This window comes from Notolabrus celidotus, chromosome 14 (genome assembly GCF_009762535.1).
Source record: "Notolabrus celidotus isolate fNotCel1 chromosome 14, fNotCel1.pri, whole genome shotgun sequence".
NCBI classification, from domain to species: Eukaryota; Metazoa; Chordata; class Actinopteri; order Labriformes; family Labridae; genus Notolabrus; species Notolabrus celidotus.
In genome coordinates this window covers 10,502,388-10,524,479 of record NC_048285.1, presented here as the reverse complement: position 1 = coordinate 10,524,479, position 22,092 = coordinate 10,502,388, and the positions used below count along the sequence as shown (strand labels likewise).

Here is a 22,092-nt window from a genome sequence, read left to right as displayed (position 1 = left end):
TGATCACATGAACATTATTGCTTTATCATGTGAGCAATGCTTTTTTTTTTTTTAAAAAAAAGGTCACATTTATTTTGATCTTTGGCAATAATGTGTTAATGGTAAGGCTTTGGACCCTTTAGAAGGTCACTTGAAGTGAGGTGAGAGGTGGTACGGGTCCCTCCCTCTCCAGGCATCCTTGGACTCCCCATCATCAATGTCTCCATGGGGCTGGGAGGTCTGCGAAATGGGGTTCCAGTACTCAGAGTGGAGCCAGGGACAGAGGGGTTAGAGAGGGCTGAAGGATTGAGAGGATCCCGCCTCACAGCTGGTCTGGAGGGGAGGGACACATAGGAGGTGACAGTAGCAGGAACAGGTTTGGAGGTGCTGCTGCCTGAAGCCAAAACTCTTCCACCATATGTCCCCAAACTTTCCATTTTTGGGTCACAACTTTTATCAGCATCAGGGCTTCCCTGGAATGACATCGACATCACCACACGACATGATTAACTGAAAGACAGCTAACTCTGCAAAAAGTTCATTAACTTTGTGATCCCCATAATCTCTTTCAGATCATAATATATGAGAATAAACGTACCATCTTTTTAGTCTTGTCTGTTTCACTTCCTGGTGACCCCGGACACTAAAGGCCACACGAACACATAAAAGACATTGTAAACCCTTCACATCACTTATAATCTGATGTTGTTTAGATTTTAAGAGAAATTAACCTTTTTATTTTTCTTCTTGTCCTCCTTCTCCTCCTTCTCCTCCTTTTTGTTTTCCTTGTTGGAATCACTGGAACTATCAGATGAGCTTGATGAACTAGAGCTTGAGTCCTGAACGAAGACAGAGCATACAACCCTCTGTCATGTTTATTTTAAATACAAATTAAAATAAAGTCTTCTTCTAGATTACAGTCTAATTTACCTTCTTCTTCTTCTTTTTCTTCTTTTTGTCTTTCTTCTTCTTCTTCTTCTTCTTCTTGTCATCATCACTACTGGAAGAATCGGTGTCCTTGATACAAGTAAAGGTACAACTTGAATAAATGGTTTGCAGTATTGCAGTTGTTGTATAAAGTAATGTTAAGGATGCCGTGTTACAAATGCAACATAATAATGTACCTTCTTCTTGTCCTTCTTTTTCTTTTTCTTCTTATCCTTCTTTTTCTTCTTCTTCTTCTTGTCATCATCACTAGAAGAGTCACTGGAGGAGTCAGAAGAAGAAGAATCCTAAAGAAAATAAATGATAAGAGAAAAAAAATCAACATAAGATATTTTTTGTTTTCAGAAATGTCACAATACAGAGAACATTTTTGTCTTCTCACATTTGTAGGTATCTGGACATTTTTTGTCTTTAATTAAACAAAAAAAACGAGATTTTTTTAAATCTGAATTTAATGAAGTTAAGGTGTTAACTTAAATTCGGGAGCAGGACCACGCCTAAACCACACCCTCAATCACCTGACAAGCCTACTTAAACGTAGCAAGACTACTCAACCGTTCGTCTGTTGCTCTTCAACCCGCCCTCCCTCACCTTGCTCTGCTTTAATTGCCCTTTTTTCTTACCCCTTACTACTCAACGCTCTTTTGTGCCCTTGTCTAATTCCAGGTACTGCCTGGGATCAAGATCAGCTCCGGCTAGGATAACGCTGAGACGTTATCCCCATCCTGAGTCTCCATCTGCTGGGCTATACAACGCACAATAAATCATTACATGTTCAAACTTATATTCTCGTGTGGCGTGGTCCTTGCTAGTGAATGACTTTATAGTGTTACAAAAATAGTTTCTAACTGAATCACTTCTAGATCAAACAGATACCTGGAAGGATTATTAATAAATGAAATGTTCTTACCTTTTTCTTCTTTTTCTTGTCCTTTTTCTTTTTTTTATCCTTGCTTTTCTTCTTTTTCTACAAAAGAAAACAAACATGATTACAGTAAATGTGAAGGAATTACCTCTATATGCCTTTTTCACATGGCTAAAGCATCTCACCTTGTCATCATCAGAATCAGAGGAGGAAGATGAGGATGAACTAGAAGAGGAGCTATCATCAGAACTGCTATCCTGGTAGATCAGATATCAGACAGATCATCAAACAGGTGAGTTTTTACTTTCACTGAAGTTAAAACAGAGAGATCATGAACTCTGCAAGGTACAGTGTGGAAAAATATCACTGTGTTCTACCTTCTTCTTCTTTTTCTTCTTCTTCTTCTTCTTCTTCTTCTTCTTCTTCTTCTTCTTCTTGTCATCGTCACTGTCAGAGGAAGATGATGAAGAAGAACTGGAATCCTGTATATAGATAGATAGATAGATAGATAGATAGATAGATAGATAGATAGATAGATAGATAGATAGATAGATAGATAGATAGATAGATAGATAGATAGATAGATAGATAGATAGATAGATAGATAGATAGGTAGATAGATAGATAGGTAGATAGAAAGAGATAGATAGACAGATAGACAGATAGACAGATAGATAGATAGATAGATAGATAGATAGATAGATAGATAGATAGATAGATAGATAGATAGATAGATAGATAGATAGATAGATAGATAGATAGAAAGAGATAGATAGACAGATAGGCAGATAGACAGATAGATAGATAAATAGAAAGAGATAGATAGATAGATAGATAGATAGATAGATAGATAGATAGATAGATAGATAGATAGATAGATAGATAGATAGATAGATAGATAGATAGATAGATAGATAGATAGATAGATAGATAGATAGATAGATAGATAGATAGAAAATGCAAAAGAGAGGGAGGAAGAGAGTTACTCATCTTCAGCAAATCCTTAAAGGAAAATAGGTTATTAAATAAAAACAACCTTCTACCTTCTTCTTCTTCTTCTTCTTCTTTTTCTTCTTCTTTTTCTTCTTCTTCTTGTCGTCATCACTATCAGAGGAGGACGGTGAAGAGGAAGAACTGGAATCCTGCAGTATAGAGAGGAAAAAAATTATATATATATATATATGTGTGTATAGAATTATGTAAATGTAGATATTAAGAGAGAGAGAGAGTGAGTGAGTGAGAGAAAGACATAGAAAGAGCAAAAAATAGAAAGCAAGAGAAAATGGAGTCAGCTCATTTAGAATTATGAACAGAAAATAGATCACTAATGAGTAATTGACATAATTGAAGTGTGCTCGATTCATTGTACCTTCTTCTTCTTCTTCTTCTTCTTTTTCTTCTTCTTTTTCTTCTTCTTCTTGTCATCTTCACTGTCCGAGGAGGACGAAGCGGAGGAAGAACTAGAATCCTGTAGTTTAGAGAGGAAACAATATATATACTGTTTATGTAAATTTATATAAACAGAGAGAGAGGGAGACAGAGAGAGAAAGAGAGAGAGGATAAAATATGTATGTATAGACTGTTGATGTGTGTATATATCTCATATAATATTTCTATCTATATCTCTTTCTACATATCTCTAGCTCTGTATCTATATCCTTATCATATCTCTATAACTCCATCTCTCTTATTCTCTATCTCCAATTCTCTATTTCTATCTCTAACTCCATATTTTTTTATCTCTCTTGATATCTCTCTATCTGCTTATCTCTATATATCTCTATATCTCCATCTCTCTCTATGTCTATCTCTCTATATATCTCCAACTAGAGAGATAGATAAATGGATCGACAGATTGATAGAGAGACAGATACATAGATAGATAAGAGGGGAAGATATCAAATTTGTAATAGTGAAAAAGGATCACTAAGGAATGAAATGACTGTATTAAAGGTTTTTTGATATGATGTACCTTCTTCTTCTTCTTCTTCTTCTTTTTCTTCTTCTTCTTGTCATCTTCACTATCACTATCACTATCAGAGGAGGAAGAAGAGGAAGAGCAGCCGGAATCCTTTGAAGAGACAGAGAGCGAGAGATTAAATATGGACATTATTATTGACAATTACAGTATTTACAAAATTAAAGAATTTAATTGAAGGGTAACTCAAAGGGATCTCAGTGTGGTAAATTACACAAGTTGAATTCCTCATTTAGCTGTATTGACAGTTTAATGCTTTCATACTCTAGCACTATGTATGTATGTGGCATAATTACTTTCTTCTTCTTCTTCTTTAACTTCTTCTTCTTTTTATCACCCTCTGACCCTCCTTCTCCTTCGTCATCGCTGAGGTGACCTTCCTCAGCAGCATCAGAAAACGCCATCTTTGCCCCTGCAGGATGGGAGAAATAACGACAAATCAAAGTCTTTATCAAGCCCTGAACAAACGCTGGATTTGTTTAAGAGTCACAACAACACACAAACAACACACATACAACACACATACCAGCCACTGTAGAGGACACTCTCCCCTCCTCTTTGGCTTGTAGCTCCTCTTTGGTCTGTCATTACAAAAAACAGTCATTACTATCCATGAGTGCATATACTTCATCTGTGGCATGTTTATAGTGAGTAAATATATTTCACCTTATCAGCATCTTTGTCTTCCTTCTTTTCTCCATCAGCACATGGTTGGGCATTCTCACCATCTGCAGAAAGAAGTCAGACCAACAGTATTACGTCAGTGTCATGGATAGATTGAGATGCAATGATGATCATCTCTTCTCTGTAAAGGAGAAACACTTACCAGATGACAATGCTTTAATCTTTTTGAGCTCACACTTCCCTTTATCCTGTGAAAAATCAGAAGGAGTATCAAGCTCAAGCCAATTTCTAATACTGTGAATACTTAGTTCCCAACATATCTGAGCTATGAGTCTTTTTATAAACTCACAGGCCCCAACAGGTACTGACGCAAATGCAAATGTTCTCAAAAGTGAAGTGCACTGTTGTTCATCTTATTTACGACAGAGAGAACACATGCTGCTTTACAGTTTTACATTAAGAAATAAAAATGATGCCCAGATATTGTTCATGTTTGTTAAAAGAAAAATGTACATCCTATGTACAGAAACCAAAAAAGGACAGATGTGACCTGACTCTGCATTCCAGCACAGAGTGGAAGATGAACAATAGAGCCTTTTCAAAAACAAGAAAGGGAGAATGACCTTTTTCTTATCCTCGTCGTCCTTCTTCTTCTTCTTCTTCTTCTTGTCCTTTTTCTTCTTCTTTTTCTTATCATCATCACTATCAGATGATGATGATGATGATGAAGATGAGGATGAGGATGAAGACGAAGAGCTGGAATCCTGTGTCAATGACAAAAAAACATTTTCATTTTTAAACTATAGAACTATATAAAGAACCAATGAGAACATGTTATGCTACATGGACTTAAACAAACATTGGATGAAAATTTTGACTTTTAGAAGTGTTCTGTGTTCAACTGCTGAATTATCAGTTTTAGACTACATGGCAAATGAAAGTCTACACTACATGTTAAAAACTGTACAATTATAAGAAACTGGAGTCTTCAGAAAGATGATAAAAGAAAGCATCCATGTTGCCACATGTCTTAACCTTTTTCTTGTTTTTCTTTTTCTTCTTCTTTTTGTCCTTTTTCTTCTTCTTTTTCTTTTTGTCATCATCGCTGTCTGAAGAAGACGATGAAGAGGAGGAGCTATCTGAGGAAGAGGAGCCTGAGTCCTGTGAATTAATGATTAACATAAATAGAAATGTAAATATTCAGCATATTCATTTAGATCAGTTTTATTTACACAGAGGTGGAACAGACACATCTTACATATATCACTTGAGACACTTAGAATTAGACACTTTGGTATTAACTGGATGGAACAGTAGAAAAGAGACAGGTAATGTGGGAAGAACAGCAGGGGATGACGTGCAGCAAAATGCAGAGGCCAGGTGTAGCGGGGCCACTGTGAGAAGGACTACAGAGTCTGTACATCAAGCTTTAAGCGCCAGCAGGTGTCCCAAAAATTGTCTCTATTAAAAAAGGTTACACCTGAAGTTTTGTAATATGTTATCTTTATGTTCAGAAAACATGACATACCTTTTTCTTTTTCTTCTTTTTGTCCTTCTTCTTTTTGTCTTTCTTCTTCTCATTCTCATCATCTGATGAGTCAAGATCCTGAAGCAGGACACAGAGGACATGCTATCTTGAAAACTTAAAGGTAAACAAAAGCTTACAAAGAGACTTTGTTTTATTTCTCTCTTACCTGGTTCAACTTTTCAACATCTGCACACTGCTTTTCCATTTGGCCATCAGGACCTAAAGTATATAAATACAAAAAATATACATTTACATTCAAATATAAATAACCATTTTAATAAATTAGAATAGTGCCATGCATTATTAGCTAGGATGCTTTTTAAGAGTCAAATAGTGGGTTGAAAAAGCACCACTGCCTCAGATAAACATGGTTGGACTGGACAGTCATAACGTTCTTCTTGTTTGTTGCTGTTTTTATTTAACAATTATTGGTAAGCTATCAATGCTTTAACTGATGCACAACAAAATCTGAATCATGGTCTATTGCAAAACAAAACTCTCTGGACAGTACATGGACAATTAAAAAAATCAACATATATTTATATATATAAATGAAAACAAAAGGGGACAGGGCATTCGCAGTGAGGGATCCAACACTGTGGAACTTTCTGCGCGAGATCAGGTCTGCTGAGTCAGTGAGCTCTTTTAAATCTCTTCTGAAAACATACTTTTATCGTTTTCCTGATTTGATCTGAATTTTATTTCATTTTGTTTTATTTTAACCATCTTAAGAGATATATTTTAAAAATAATTGTATTCTGTTAGAGTTCTTTTTGGGGAAGATTATGTCTTTTAGAATATGGTTTATTTCTTTATCTTAACTTGTGTGATTTTATGAACTGCCTGTTTTATTTTGCTGCCCATGTGAAGTACTTTGTAACTTGATTTTTGAAAAGTGCTCTACAAATAAACTATTATTATTATTATTATTATTATTATTATTATTATCATTATTATTATTATTATTATTATTATTATTATTATTATTATTATGTATACTTTATACAAAGACATTTTTTTTCAACATACTGGAATACAACATCATTAAACAGCACCAGAAACAAAGGTTGAAGCTGTGTCTTACATACCAGTCTGGTAAATGACCACACTGTCCCAGACGTACTCTTTCTTCTCATCCTTCTTCTTCTTCTTCTTCTTCTTCTTTTTCTTCTTCTTCTTGTCATCCTGCAACAAAATGTTTATTTAATAACTGAATGCTGTTTTTTTAATATACATTTTATATATAAAATATTCTGCTTTATGCATGTTGGGACATGGAGCTTGTTTGAAAAGTGAGCATTACATTTTCAAAATTAACCATGGACTAAGATCAACGCATCAGAGTTGAATTCAACAATAAGTTAAATACTTTTTTGTCCTTGGTTCATCCTGGTAGTTTTTCTGGTTGAGCACTCTCTTCGTGTACAGCAGCAAAGACCTTACTGTTGCAAAGTGAACTCAAATTCAAGCCAACTCTCTTTGCTATGAACCCTTCTCTATCTCAATTAAGCAGACATGCCCCAAAAAATGTTCTGCATGGACTGTGAGATTTATTCAGTTTCCACAAATGATGGATACATTCACACACAATCTTTCTAACTATGCTTGAAGTGGTGTTTAGCATGCAAACACACCTGGGTTGTTCCTTTGCCAAATAAAGGTAGAACTGTACTGTAATGACTTTCCGTGGCTAATACAGAAGGAATTCCACTCATAGTCACTGGGTGTGAGCCTTACATGTCAGACTCCACCTGTTCCCAGATCTAGAACATAAATGCCTCCACCCAGAGCTCAGAGTGAAAGGCACTCCTGTGTTTTAGGGTGTACTTTCTGGTAATACTGCTCTTGTTTTTTTCTTTGAAACTTCCGTGGAAGATCTAAATTGTTTAATTGTTAATGTTTTGGTCCTTGTCTTTAAGCTTGCACAGTGAGAGCCAAACATTTTTCCTTGTCCTCCAGATTTTCTCACCATGCTGTTGGGAGATTATAAAACTGTTACCTGATTACAGTCATATGAAGCTAAATTAAAATGTAAGGCTGATTTTGTAGTCCTTGGAGACTCTTTAAAAACTGTGAACAAACAAGGCCTGAATCCACTGTTTGCTTTTTCAATATCCTCAAATAAGGTGATGCAGTAGTTTGAGAAACAAACAATCACAGACAAGCTGGTTTGAAACTGTTTGTGTTTTTGTTCAAGAACTTGATTTAATATGAGCCTCAGGAAAGACTACTGAAGTATTTGCATAACCATAGTTGCAAACCATCATATCTTCAGTCTCATTAGCTTTTCTTAAGGCTACTTTTTCCTTCAAGGAATATTGAGAGGTTGTGCATCAAGATTCTTGTGCCTTTAAAATGATTAATCCCCAGTGGTGTGATAAGTCAGCAACTTGCGGTTATGTACAAAACAGGAGTTGTATATGAGTCATATTTTGCTAAATAACTGCAGGATCCTAGATTGGCATATCCTGCTATACCCACAACTCACCTCACTGTCACTTTCTGAACTGCTACTAGAAGATGAGGAGGAGGAGGAGGAGGAGGAGGAGGAGGAGGAGGAAGAGGAAGAAGATGATGAGCTTGAGTCCTGTTGAGAAAGAAATTGGGAAGTTACAGCTCAACTCTGCGTACACATTAAATATTACAGGCTTTTCTATAACCTCCTTTGGTGCTGAAAGTGACATATGACTATCTAATCAAATGAGTCTTTATGCAAACAGCCTGGGGAGAGGCTTTGCTATTGCTGCCAAGAGAATGCGGTGTAGCTGGCAACAGAAGGGAGGGGCCCTGTCAAGCACTCAGCAACGAAAGACTACATGAGCAACCATATAACCAAAGCAACACACAGACACACCCATTCCAGCTTTGCTGTAAGCCAATCATTGAAAAGGTGTCTGCAGACCTGCATCTAAAAATCAGATAGACTAGATGCAGCACTCATTGCATTCTTTCTCCCTTTTTTTTCCTTTTTTATAGAGTCTACAACTAACAAATAAAAAAGGCAGAGCAGCTTTAATCATGCTGTCCCAAGAAGCTGTATGGATCAACTAGCTGTTGCTGCTGTTGAGTGTTTATGAGTGGTACTTTGCAGATTGTCTCAAAAGAAATAACATGGGATATGCATTTTGTCAATAACTTTTACCTTCTTCTTCTTCTTCTTTTTTGTCTTCTTCTTCTTCTTCTTCTTTATCTTCTTTTTGTCTTTCTTGTACCCCTCATCCTCACTGTCCGAGGAGGACAGAGAGCTGTCGCATGAGTACAACTGGTAAAAGACAAAAACAGTAGAGGTCATCCGCTGTCCTCACAATCTTTAGCATCCAATGTAGAGAAAATAATTACACATGAACAGAATTGATAAGCATTATATTGACAATTGATGGCTCTTTATTTGATGTTTTTTTATAGATATCATGGACATGAGGTGCCTTGAATACTTGATGATAAGGTAATACTGGGCCTTGAATTAAAATCAAATTCTAAATTACTCTACAACTCACCTTGCCATCTCCTGCTTCTTCCTTCTGTCCTTGTTTCATCTTGTCATCCACCACCTTGCAAACAGGATCTACAACCTCAGTAAGGGGCTGCAAACTACCTGCAGGGGCTGCTGCGGGCTCCTGCAGACCTGCAACGCCCACTACACCCTGGCCTGTCAAAGGGGGAGGAATTTGATAGATATGTGAAGAATCCTTCAAACCCTGCAGATGATTTTGAAAGTATTTTCAAACCAGCCAGCTATAACACTGCAACTCTTATTTCCAAGTTTATAGTTCCTCAATAAGCAGGGGAACTGAAAGTCTGCACTTCCTAAGTCCTGTACTGCCATAATTTGATATCAAAGTTTAAACATTAACTGTAAAAACAACACAGATGCATGGGATTTAATGCCTTGGTGTACTTTGTCACAAATCCAGCAAACACATTTAAAACACACCTTAAAAAACAGTCACACACACACCACACAGGAACACTAAAACAATAAAAAGGGTGTGCACATTTTTAGTTCCTTTTTTTTAAACACATCTCATGCACAATTTAAATGTATTATTAGGTTGAAACCGGAATATTTTTTTCCTGCTCTGCAAAAAGACTTCTATAAAGCCCACATTCTTTAAAGTTAAGAAGTATGCTACTAAATAACTTAATAAAAAAATAAAAAAATCAGCAAACCTATAAGGCGGGGGGACTCCATATTGGTCCAAATCTCCTCTGTCCAGGAACCAACGTCTCCTCTGACAGAGCCACCTATAAGAACTTAAATGACAAGGTGTGTTGCATTCCTTTTGTTTTAGGGTGTGGTAACAGGAACAGTTTGAAGTTAGACAAAATCAAGGAGACGTCCCATCACAAGTTTCAAAATAAACCATCTTTCAAAGACTATTTGTGTCGACATGTACAAACATATCAACTACATTTTGTGAACCAGCCAAAACCCTTTCATGAATACTCCTGATATTTATTGTGACACTGCAACTGACGTTTCAATAGCTCACTTTGTTGACTCATAGCCTGCTTTATTTTGAAAGTAGGTACACCTAAGCCCCAGTGTTCTGTTTACTTTGATAGACGTGTCAGTCCTGCAGCAGGTATGACCAGTTCACCTTCCTAAACAGGTAATGCTTGTAACTGCAAGAGTTTTCATAAAATGAAGATAAGGGTACACATTCCGCACAGTAAAGCGAGTATAGACTTAAAAAGGGTAAATCAGATTTGCAAAAATGTTATGCACAATAAGCAATGACACGAAGTGCGCACCGCATAATTCGCTCAGTCTATGATTTCGCCCTTAATTTTAATCAGCTCATGAGGGTGATGTGGTTTGATCTGGATAATGGAGGATATGTGTTCCCTTGGATCTGTATGCATATTATTCCAACATCCAAAGATATACACTGTTTCAATAATGTATCTCTGATTCCTCAACATATTCTTTAGTCAGTGATTGTGATCAGCTTAGTTATAAACATGTGTTTTGCTCCTTACAAGATTCCGTAGTTTCAAACAAAGTAAAGAGAATAGGAAGTATGCAGATAACCCACGTACTTCCGAAATTTGGACTCTGTGCTCTAAATAAAAGTAAGGCTGCTACTACAGACTAGAAAACTAAAATACAATGATTTAAAGAGAGCTTCCAAAGCATTACCTTATAAAAACAAGATTGTTTATAATAGACTTAACCGTGTCATGGTGTTCGGAAGAAGACACAAAGATATAATGATAATTTTATTTTGAAATTCAACCGGAAATCGTCATTTCACAATTACGTAACTTGACAGCTGTGCTTTGAAGAAGAGTGAGAAGTTGAAAACATTTCAGAATTTACCTCCCGATAACTGAACCGCTCAGGGTTCTGAAACTGTGTCATGTAGAAGAACTATTACTTTCCCGCAGCTGGTTTTATTCACAGACAGACAGCAGCGGAAACACGACACCCAGGGACGGCTACATTTCAAAGCAACATTTGTAGACTTTGCTTTGTTGTGAAACTTTGTGAGGGCTGTTTGTGCGCATGCATTCTGTGATGTGATTTCTTTAACACTCATGGAGTAGTTAGACACCAAAGGAAGACATGAAAAGCTGACTGGTGTTTTTGTCAGACTTTAAGGACTGACTGGTTCTCGACTTGTTAAGCACAACGATGCCCCCATCGCTGACAGGGACTCTGCTGGTCGCGCTTTGGGTCGTCCTGGTTCGGTGCGGTGTGTCAGAGTCCCAGGGGCCACAATGCGACAATGGAAAGGTAGACTTTATGACTCTGTCCTGTCTGAATATGTGTATGTAACCGCATCTATTTAACATATAAGTCATAAAGTCCTCTCTGTTTGTGTGTGACAGCTGTCTCTGGATAAGGACCTCCCTGAGAGTGCGCTTTATTTGGACTGTCCGGGTACGCCTTGGCTGGAGCCCAGTCAGGTATGGTTACAAAAAAACGCATCATAATTAAAATCCTATTCAAACTTTGAATGTGTCACTGCTTCAGATGCATGGGTGCACTGATAGCTAATAAAATTGGTGCCAGGCTAAAACAACAATGGAAAAGAAGTTTGGGTTACACACTGTCAAACTGTCACTTCTGGTGGAGTAAGTTATCTCCCATAGTCCATCAGTAGCCTACATGTTGGGAATTTACTAAGTCCATTATTGTACTCTGCATGCCAGGCTTGTAAATAGAATAGAATAGAATAGAATGTACTTTATTAATCCCTGAAGGGAAGTTCAGGTGTCTGGCCGCTAAAATTATAAAAATCACATAAAACAAGTAATTCAGGTGTGTGTCAGCTTATCTACCATCTGTGTAATTTAGAATGGCCTCTAGCCTCTTCTGTGTGCATCTCTCCACCACAGCCCCCAGTGAGTCCAACCTGGTTCCAATCACAGTGCCAGCTCTTTTCCCTAGTTTGTCCAGTCGCCTCGCATCCTTGTGTTTTATACTGCTTCCTCAGCAGACTGCGTCATAGAATAACACACTTGCCACCACAGACTGATAAAACATCTGCAGCATCTTACTGCAGATGTCTAAGGATCTGAGCCCCCTTAAGAAAAGAGGCGGCTCTGGCCCTTCCTGTAGAGTGCACCTGTGTTAAGGGACCAGTCCAACTTGTTGTCCAGGTGTACACCTAGATATTTATAGGTTGGCACCACCTCGATGTCCACCCCTCGAATGTTAACTAGCTGATGGCAGAGCTTGGATCTTCCATCCAAATGGACTGTGTTTTTATAGCGTTTTCTTGAGTCTCCTGATCCCTCAAAGCACTTTTACATTAGATGTCACATTTACACATTCACACCACATTCATACACTAAAGGCAGAGGCCGCTGTGTAAGAAGCCCATCAGTGTTAACTGATCCCATTCACACACTGATGGCACGTCACAGTTACTTTGGCATTTGGACCGCAGGACCTGGGATCAAACCCCTGACTCTTGGATTGAGATGCAATATATGTGCTGGCTGGAATCACTCTGTACTGTATTGTGAGTTGTGACTCAACTCCTTGTCGCCTTTGCTATTAGCTTGGTTGCTAGTCACGCACTGCCTGAGCTGTCCCTGGCTGCACATCCACCAGTGTAGATGACAGCATGTCGTTCCTTGACAAACAGTGGGCTGTGTTTTTGTTGAACCATGGTCGAGTGGTGCCAAAGCAGACCCGCATATTCTCTCCGCTCATTTCCCCCGGGACCAGTTCACCAACTTCGCCCAGAAAGGTCAGGGCTTAGCCCAACAGCTTCATCTGGCACCTGGAGCTGCGCCCTGCCTTCCTGCTCTTCTTCAGCCTCACACGTGCCTGATGTCCTGAACCTTGGAATAATGTAGTAATACAAATAAGTGGTACAAGTTCTTTATAACTCAGCACTTAGAGAACATTTGAAAATCATTTTCTGATCCTGGAGTTTCGTTGCCCCCTGGTTCGGATTCAGATGGCTTCACCATGCAGGTTTTGCACATGGTCCTTAGGTGTAGCCAGAACCATATGCAGCTGTTTAACCAGTGTTCTGTTTCTTTTATCTCCTATTCAGCGACCTCCCCGTATCATTGACAGATGGTATGATCCTGAGGTAAGTAAATACTTTGTTAAATGGGCTATTCCAAATTCAACATCCAAATTCAACACCCCTACAATTTACACTGGGTACAAATATCAAACCAACCACGATTGCACTTGTTAGAATTTTAAAGTGATGTTACAAGACAAAATGATCAAGGAATGGATGTTGGGCATAGGCTGATAAAATCTAATTTGATACATTAATTTCTTTTGCAGCCAGCCAGGCAGATATGCATGGATAAATCTATTTCCTACAAACATACTATTCCAAACAGGTAAGGTTTTTTATCCATTTGTTGTTTGTTTGCTTTGTAACACTACAGTTAAGTCATCAGTTGTATCTTCAGGGCTTTAGAGAATATTAAGATGCATGTCTGTCACTGTGCATGTATGTTGTAGTGGAGCGTTCAGACCAGTAAGGGCAGAGAGTGGAGAGTACTTGTATTGTCCTCCTCAACGCTGGCTCAATAACTTAAACGTAAGTCACAATTTCAAACACTCCTTGGTACTGCATCTGCCTTTTGTCTCCACTGTAACTGCCAAAGAATTACCTTATTTGATTTTAAAATTTAACATTTTATCCATATATCTGTTTGAGATACATTTTAATACTGCTCTTGCTTGTGTAGTTTAGTCCCATGTTTAAAAACTGTATAACTTTTGCCTTTTTTTTCAAATTACAAAAAAATATTTCCACATGTTTTAGTGGTAACAGCACATTATTAAAACAGACATCATATTCAATATCTGCACTGATAGAAGTAATATTACGGAGTGTCCTTACTTTGGTAAGACATGGATGAAAAGGAAACATTGGAGATAATGAAAGTCATGTGTTTGCTTACATTGTCTCTCACAGCATGCAGCTATTGTTTTGCTCTACCATCCCTGTGCTCCTCTACGCGAACGTCTACTTCTGTCTGCCCTGGCTCGATCCTGTCTGCCAGACTACATCATCACTCCACACAAACAGCTGAATACACACACAGTGAGACCAACCCTTTACTTTTGTTTTCTTACCTTTTAAAGGCAGTGATGGATGGAAGACTCATTTACCTTTGTACATTAATTGAAATACTGTTGTAACAGTACTGTTGTTATAACTGTAATAATACCAAAGCTTTGCTTACATACCCTTCGAAAAATGTCCTAGGAATGTTCAGGAGTGTCTGTAAGGTGGGGGTGGGGGATGGTCTCAAGAGGCTGATCATGGCGTCAAAGGAAAGCTAAATGCTAAAAGCGAAATACGTGTTGATGTGTTTATTCCTCTAGTTACATGTTGCCATTCCTGCTCCAGTGCTCCTTCCAATAGTGCTTCATATCAAGATGTGCCTTTAAGCGTCTCTGGGCGTGCGTAAATCCACAGTCCTAGGTGCTAGTCACAACCATAGACTGTGTATTAAAACGGAGCCATAAGTGTTCACTGACAGTGAAGCCGAAAGACTTGGAGCTCCCCCTACTGACTGGCTGCAGTATTGATCATAAAGTCCTCCCCAGTTATGACAGATGGATTATGGGTCAAACTAAAAATTTGAATACACATTGAATAACAAAAAAAAGCTGTAGTATTATTTTTTTTTAATTGATTGATTGACAACTCTGTAGACAAATTTGGACTCCTGCTGTGTTCTGTACAGAATTAGCAGAGGAGGAGAAAACGCAACAAATGGAAGAGTCATTGAGCTTTCCAAAGCTATAAATGTCTGCTTCAAGTCAGCTTCAGGGATCTTTGATGTTTTATCACCTGGTCAAATGTGTGTTTTGGGTAGCTGAAAGGGTATGGCATCAGTCCTGAGGCTCTACTAGCCAGGTCGCCTCAGCACATGCCTTGGCTCCACCAGCGCAATATGTCAGCACCGATCAAGGGGATCTTCACATCTCACAATAGGCAAAGTGATGGCTTATTGTCCATGCTACATACAGTCAATGGTCGTTACTGGGGTTATTAATGAGGTATAGGACCTTGAATCCTAAGCAAAGGTTTCATCACCAAAACATGCTGATTTATTGGCACAGTACGCTTACCTGTGTTAAAACATTAGTAAAGAACACTGATTGATGACGTGTTTTCACCAAAGACGCGCTGGATCAGACCATTAGTATTTTGGAACATTTTACTCTCAGAGTGCTGACCTGCCGAGGAAATAACAGTTTAAAACCCTGAGACGACAAGTTAGATTTATCCACTTTATAACCATACACAGGATTTATATATATATACATATATTTATATATATTTAATCGCAATGTGTTGTGGGATCACATATAGCAGCAGTTTGTTGTATATTTGGTCTAAAATGTAATCCATTACATGGTCTTGTTAGAATGGGATTAATAGAATACAATTGAGAAAGATCATTCACATGTATTTTCTATTTTTCTGTTTTGGTGTGCATAGTTAATTTAACTTGTCTTCTGTGTTTAGCCAATAGTCTTGGTATCCTGGGGTCGCACTTTGGAGCTTTCAACCATGGCCACTTTAGACGTCTGTGATTGGCTGGAGACAATATCATCCACAAGAAATGAGTCTGGTGATTCAAGCAAGAGCAGAAACTACAACTTGTTGTTAACCTTGTCAGCTGAGGCCGACAGAAGGGGACATGCACATCCAGAGGAAGACCCAGCAAAAATGAAGGTTTGGAGACTTGAAGGGTTACTTTAATGATTTCAGTAACAGCAACAGTATTGCAGTGGATGTCTCTAAGTAGATGTTGTGATAATTTCCCAGGAGCCTCTGAGGCGATGCTGTGAGCAGACCATCTTCTCTTTGCCGAATGGAGCTGTTGAACCAGAGGAACAGTCACACATGAAGAAGGAAAGCTTGAAACACTTGAAAGAGAAAGGCAGAATCCGGCACGTAAGATCTAGCATGAGAGGAAAACAAAGGAGTAATATGGATGAGGACACGAAAGAAAACAGAACTCATGTTTCCAGGTTTTTGTCCAACCAAACCAACAAAACCCTGTTTAATAGAACAGGGGATGCCCGGAACTACAATTTCACACTTGGATCACCAACAGATTTGCCTTCAGAGAACAGGACTCTCTCAGGACAAAAAACAGTATGGCAGCTCAGTCTTAAGAATGCTAGTCGACAAAAACTTTCAATAGGATTTGGTTCCCTTGAAGATAGTGTGAACAGTGAACATAAACATACTGCTACACCTGCCATGCATTCGAAAAATGAAGGTACCTACTCCACCAAATTAAGACATAAAGACTCTGCCAACCACCCCATGGAATACAATGGCAACCAAGAGAAAAACTCTGATCAAAAGAACACAGAAGGTGACACAGTGGATTATAAAGTTGGAGATATTAAAGAGAGAGAGTTGAAGCAGCGACACACACACAGTGCCACAAACTCACACAACAAAAGCGAGAGCAAAGTCAATGCTGCTGTTGTAAATAAGGGGTCGTCGAGGATCCAGAGGAATGATGAGGCATTGTGGGCCGCGGCAGCACTCGGCTTCCTGCTGGTTCTCTTGACCCTGTCAGTGCTCCACACACGCCTGTATCGTCACTGGAGGACATCGCCAAGTCTTTACTGGCATGACCCACAACAGGAGTATGACAGCGTGGCAGGTATGTGGATCTCAAAGGGTCGAGGCACAAGGTGCTCCTCTTTGCCTTTAACTGTCTATCTAATATCAGATTTGTAAAGTAGATAGCAGAGATTCTTCTATCTAACTGGAATCAAAAACATAGGGATCTGGGGGTGAACTTTTTTTTATGAACTTATTTTTACTATTTTATTATCTCATCATGTTTTTGTGTGTGTGTTTCCTCAAGATGTAATCCGCAGGAGGATACGAATCGCAAAGAGGAGGCTGAAAAGGGGCAGACGAAAGGAGTGTGTTTTTATTCCAAGCTCCTCCAGCTCAGATGAACACCCATGAATAAATGAAGGAAACATTTGCACAAATGTCAATAATGCATGCAAGTCCCCCGGCAAGTGGAAGAGGTAAGGGGTAGACTTTATGTTTGCAACCACTTGACTTTCAATGTCATATGTGGAATGTTTTTGTAAAAACACTAATGAGATCTGGGCTGTGCAAAACGGGTGCTACTTGTTTTTAGAGCAGTATTAAAAAAAATCATCCAATCTCTACACCCACAGTATGGTGAGCATGGCCTTTCAATTGTTGAGCAATTGTTGATAGATAACCTGAAAACTGAAGTACCACACTGCCTTTCAAAGGTCAGTTCGATCTCGTGTCCAAAATGATTTGCTACGGTGGGATCTTGGCGATCAATGACTATGCAGACGATGCAATAGTCTCTCATTGGCTGCATTTGGGCTTTTTAGGTTGGTTGCACCTTTTTTCCTCGAGAGGGAGGCCTAGGTCAGCAGAGCAGTTGTCCCCATCCACAGTTTTACCCTCATAAACAAGCATTGGTCTGCATGTTCTCCCTGTGCATGCGTGAGTCCTCTCCGGGTACTCCGACTTCCTCCCACAGTCCAAAAACATGCTTACCAGGTTAATTGATCACTCTGAATTGCCCGTAGGTGTGAGTGTGTGCATGAATGGTCTGTTTTGCCATGTTTGCCCTGTGATAGGTTGGCGACCTGTCCAGGGTGTACCCTGCCTTCTGCCTGAAGTCAGCTGGGATTGGCTCCATCCCCCCGTGACCCCGAAACGGGATACGCGGTCAAGATATTGGATGGATGGATGGATGAACAAGCATTGTCTTAGGAACAATTTTATTACAAAACTACTGTCCAAAAATACACTCTTCAGAGAATATTGCAAAAGGAGCTGGTGTGTCTAAACAGTCTTTTAACCCTTTTAAACTTTGACCCTATGAATACCAAATCAATCAGTCCACCAGTTAATCAGTAATTCAATCAATCAATTTCTATTTCTCTTTACAAACAGAATAGAGGAAAACTATACTCTTTGTTGTATTATTTAAAGTAATTAATCCATCATGAGCAAACAACTTGCCACAGTTGGAAAGTAACAATTGCCAGGAAATACTTCCTTTTAATGGGCATAAACCTTGGGCAGACCAGACACGTGATAAACAGCCATTTGCAGGAACAGCAAAGTAGGATAATTGACCGATCGGTCTAATGTTAACATTAAAAACCATAATGACAATAATATGGGAGGAGTTCAAATGTTTATCATAGCAACATGAATCAGTCCAAAGACAAGCCTGCAGAGTGCATTGAGTAAGCTGCATATTTTCTACATGCATACAACTTTGTCTCTACTGTTTTTATCATACCCTTCTAAAAATGACAGTGTGTATTAGAATTTGCTTACTCTGTGTTTTAAGATCAATGTTAAGCCTTGTGGCCTTGTGAAGTTTGGTACCCAAGTATTGTTTTTACTGCTACATTTTATGACTTTGTTTATTTTGAAGCAGTTTAATTTTAAATGTAAAAGTTTAAAATGTGGATATGTAAGTTGCTGTTCTAAGCAACACTGTATGGGATGTTTTTTATTATTCTGAAGTTTGTAAATGTGATTTGCAACATTTGGATGTTTTTTTTTAACAAAACTTTATATCAGTACATGGATTGATGTTTGGAACAGCTATTGTGGATGTTGACACATTTGAGCGACTGATAACTTGATTTTTTTTAAAGCTGGTACTGAATAGGGCTGAATGAAAACTAAGCATTTTTCATAAGAATAAAAACATCATAACACAAAAGGATGTGGAAACAGCAGTTTTATTGATGAGAACTCTCAGTCATCAACATTAACATCATTTCACCAATAAATATGAAGAAATCAAACATTTTACTGCAGCTCTGCTTTAACAATTGAGGCGCTTCTGGGCTTGCTCAAGTGCCCCTCTCTTTTTCCAGCTGTGTGAGCAGTGGCACACCAACTTTTTGCAGTCACCTTTCACTCACCCTCTCCCTCTCTCTCTCTCTCTCTCTCTCCTCTCTCTCTCTCTCTCTCTCTCTCTCTCTCTCTCTCTCTCTCTCTCTCTCTCTCTCTCTCTCTCTCTCTCTCTCTCTCTCTCTCTATCCATCAGTGCCTGTCCAAAGCAACGTGTGTGTGTGTGTGTGTGTGTGTGTGTGTGTGTTCTAAAAACATGGACTCTATGACATAACATCCAATGATTCCAGCTGGGAGAGTATATACTACAGCAGCTCTCTCCATCAGAGATCTGTTGTCGGTGAGTATCAGAGAGACGTCCACACTCAACAATCATTCAAAATGCCCAAACAAACTCAGAAAGTGGCCAAGGCCAACAAAGGCAGAAGCAAATGTCAGGAGGACCCAATAGATTTTTCCAAACTTAGAGAGGCGCATACCAGAAGCTCGGTGAGATGTACCAAACACAGGTCTTCACTGTCAGAAATCAGGCTGTAAACCTTCAAAACCAGCTGAAGAAGCAAGTCCAGTCAAATGCAAACAGGAAGAGGGAAGACCAGTGGCTCATCAGGAAGTTAAAAACTGACCTGAAAGCCCTCCGAGGAAAACAACAGCGACCATCATCTCCCAGAAAAAATACTTCTTGAAGGTGATGGAGGGGCTGAGCAATCAGCTCAACTCTCTGAGAGAAATTCGAGAAAAACACGACGACCTGAAAGAGGAACACAATATCAGACAGGAGAAGTTCAACGCTGAGCTTCAGCTAGAAAAACAAAAAATGTGCTTCTGCAAGAGGATCATGAGAGCCTCAGAGAGTCCTACATAGAGCTCAGAAAAAATATGAAGCCATGATCATTACTCTCCAACAGTGGGCTGCAGAGGTCACTCAGCAGGGACCGACCATCCAAGTCCAGGAGGAGCCTGAGGACTCAGAGATCAACAGTACTGAGACCGCAACGACCCTAACACCCCAGGAAGAGCCTGAAGCAGTGACTCCAGTCAGTGAGACAGAGACTCCAGCCACTGAGACAGAGACTCCAGCCACTGAGACAGTGACTCCAGCCACTAAGACAGAGACTCCAGCCACTGAGACAAAGACTCCAGCCACTGAGACAGAGACTTCAGTCAGTGAGACAGAGACTCCAGTCAGTGAGACAGAGACTCCAGTCAGTGAGACAGAGACTCCAGCCACTGAGACAGAGACTCCAGCCACTGAGACAGAGAATTTAAATGTATTGAGGCAGCGTTAACAAGAAGGGGGTCAGGGGTCGTCCCTCAGAACATTTTGCACTTCATTCCTGCATCATGGTGAATATTTATCTGACCAATTGTGGTGGAAATTGAATTCTGAAAAAGGAAAAAAATAAACAAGTTATATATTCTACATTATTGATGATAGTACATAATTTAAATAACATAATATAATGAACTACATGGGCATCCAGAGGGCACTTTTTCATGCATTTTCCTCTGAAAGGGCTCCAGAGAAGACCACTGTATTTAATCATGTTGTTTTAGGGCTTCCTTACATATCAATGGAAATGTTGTATTTTCAATTGATAAGAGAAATTCTGAAATAGAGGGGGGTGTTTTATTTAACCCTATAACGCCAAGTGTATCATATATTTGATAGATCCGTTTATGAGACCTCTACTGAACTCTTATTTCCAATTTCAAAAAAGTTAAATCTAAAATATGTGAAATTTGTCTGCAAATATTTTTCAAACCATCAGTGATGATAAAGATCCATTCAAATTGTTATTGAGAAATGCGCTGAGCAAAGGATTTTCTAGCTTGTCAAGTACTGGGATTTAAACACTGCAATTATCTTGCTTGAATTATTTTCTAGCTTATCCGTACATTTTACAACTGCTTCCAAGCAATACAATAACAAAATGGTGTCATTAGTTTTAGAGCTAAATTCTAGTGTGGGTTGCAGTGGTACTTTTTATAAATACATACATCTGGGGTCAGGTGTTTTTTCTTGAATTTGCTACAGAAAATAAAAGCTGCTGCATCAGCATTGAACTGTTTTATTAATTAACTTTTAATCCAGTGCAGAACCAGCTTAACAAAGCACAACAATCAAAATCATGGTCTATTGCCAAGTTGTTATGCAAATAGTAGTTGTTTTCCACACAATTCACACACACGCTTCACTGTTTCATGCAGACACTCAGTACTGTACCACTCTCCAGCCCTTCAGTGAACAATCTGCCTTCTGCTACAGCCAAATATTTCAAATTTTGACTCATTAGTCCAGAGCACCTGCTTCCCTTTTTCTGTACCCCAGGTCTTATGTTTTTGAGCATAGTTGAGCTGCTTGGACTTGTTTCCATGTCAGAGTTTGGCCTTTTGAAAAAGAATGACCAACTAACGGCCTCAGACCAAGAGGCAAACTTTGGTCTTAAAAATGCTAATGCAGAAGTGTTATATCATCAAACAAACAATCAAATAATCATAATATTTGTATAGCACCAAATCACAACAAATGTCATCTCAAGACACTTTTATAAACAGCAGGTTTAGACCGTACTCTATGTTTAATTATTAACAAAGACCCAACATTGAAACAGGATAAGACTCAGTCTGATCTCATCTTAATCCACCATGAGCATTCACCTGGAAGTATTTAGCTAGTTACAGCGGCAAGACAAACTTCCTTTTAACAGGCAGAGACCACGAGCAGAACCAGACTCATGTTAGACAGCTATCTGCCTCGACCGACTTGGGGTTGGAAAGCGTGATTAGAGGAGAATAAGAGAGAGAGAGATGATAGCAGGAGGAC

The 22,092-nt window shown here is 38.9% G+C and overlaps 2 protein-coding genes and 2 long non-coding RNA genes across 6 annotated transcripts; 1 reads left to right on the top strand and 3 right to left on the bottom strand.

Moving 5' to 3' along the window:
- Window positions 1–1,974: 1,974 nt before the first annotated feature.
- On the bottom strand, window positions 1,975–2,207 carry LOC117825715. Its single transcript, XR_004633886.1, has 2 exons — window positions 2,167–2,207; window positions 1,975–2,046 (listed from the first exon to the last, which is right to left on the bottom strand). It is a non-coding gene; the product is annotated as an uncharacterized LOC117825715 (long non-coding RNA).
- A 706-nt stretch (window positions 2,208–2,913) lies between these two features.
- On the bottom strand, window positions 2,914–3,799 carry LOC117825714. The gene is made up of 3 exons (XR_004633885.1): window positions 3,762–3,799; window positions 3,159–3,257; window positions 2,914–2,931 (listed from the first exon to the last, which is right to left on the bottom strand). It is a non-coding gene; the product is annotated as an uncharacterized LOC117825714 (long non-coding RNA).
- A 26-nt stretch (window positions 3,800–3,825) lies between these two features.
- LOC117825653 (protein FAM133-like) lies at window positions 3,826–10,465 on the bottom strand. Its single transcript, XM_034701567.1, has 12 exons — window positions 10,090–10,465; window positions 9,417–9,568; window positions 9,062–9,181; window positions 8,408–8,506; window positions 7,008–7,104; window positions 6,086–6,138; window positions 5,920–5,997; window positions 5,498–5,552; window positions 4,434–4,495; window positions 4,294–4,348; window positions 4,105–4,179; window positions 3,826–3,860 (listed from the first exon to the last, which is right to left on the bottom strand). The coding sequence occupies exons 1-12, from the start codon at window positions 10,109–10,111 to the stop codon at window positions 3,826–3,828; spliced, it is 903 nt and encodes a 300-aa protein (XP_034557458.1). The 5' UTR covers window positions 10,112–10,465.
- A 33-nt stretch (window positions 10,466–10,498) lies between these two features.
- On the top strand, window positions 10,499–19,131 carry tp53i13 (tumor protein p53 inducible protein 13). Of its 3 annotated transcripts, none has more exons than XM_034701640.1 (10): window positions 10,499–10,532; window positions 11,517–11,659; window positions 11,755–11,832; window positions 13,437–13,475; window positions 13,682–13,740; window positions 13,865–13,943; window positions 14,325–14,453; window positions 15,891–16,100; window positions 16,194–17,049; window positions 17,257–17,965. In XM_034701640.1, the coding sequence occupies exons 2-10, from the start codon at window positions 11,558–11,560 to the stop codon at window positions 17,361–17,363; spliced, it is 1,659 nt and encodes a 552-aa protein (XP_034557531.1). In that variant the 5' UTR covers window positions 10,499–10,532; window positions 11,517–11,557; the 3' UTR covers window positions 17,364–17,965. The 3 variants fall into 3 exon arrangements, 2 of the variants coding, with proteins under 2 accessions (XP_034557531.1, XP_034557530.1); XM_034701639.1 differs by lacking the exon at window positions 10,499–10,532 and adding an exon at window positions 11,176–11,409; XR_004633884.1 differs by lacking the exon at window positions 10,499–10,532 and adding an exon at window positions 18,026–19,131 and having other exon boundaries at window positions 11,177–11,659; window positions 17,257–17,428.
- The last annotated feature ends 2,961 nt before the right edge of the window (window positions 19,132–22,092 follow it).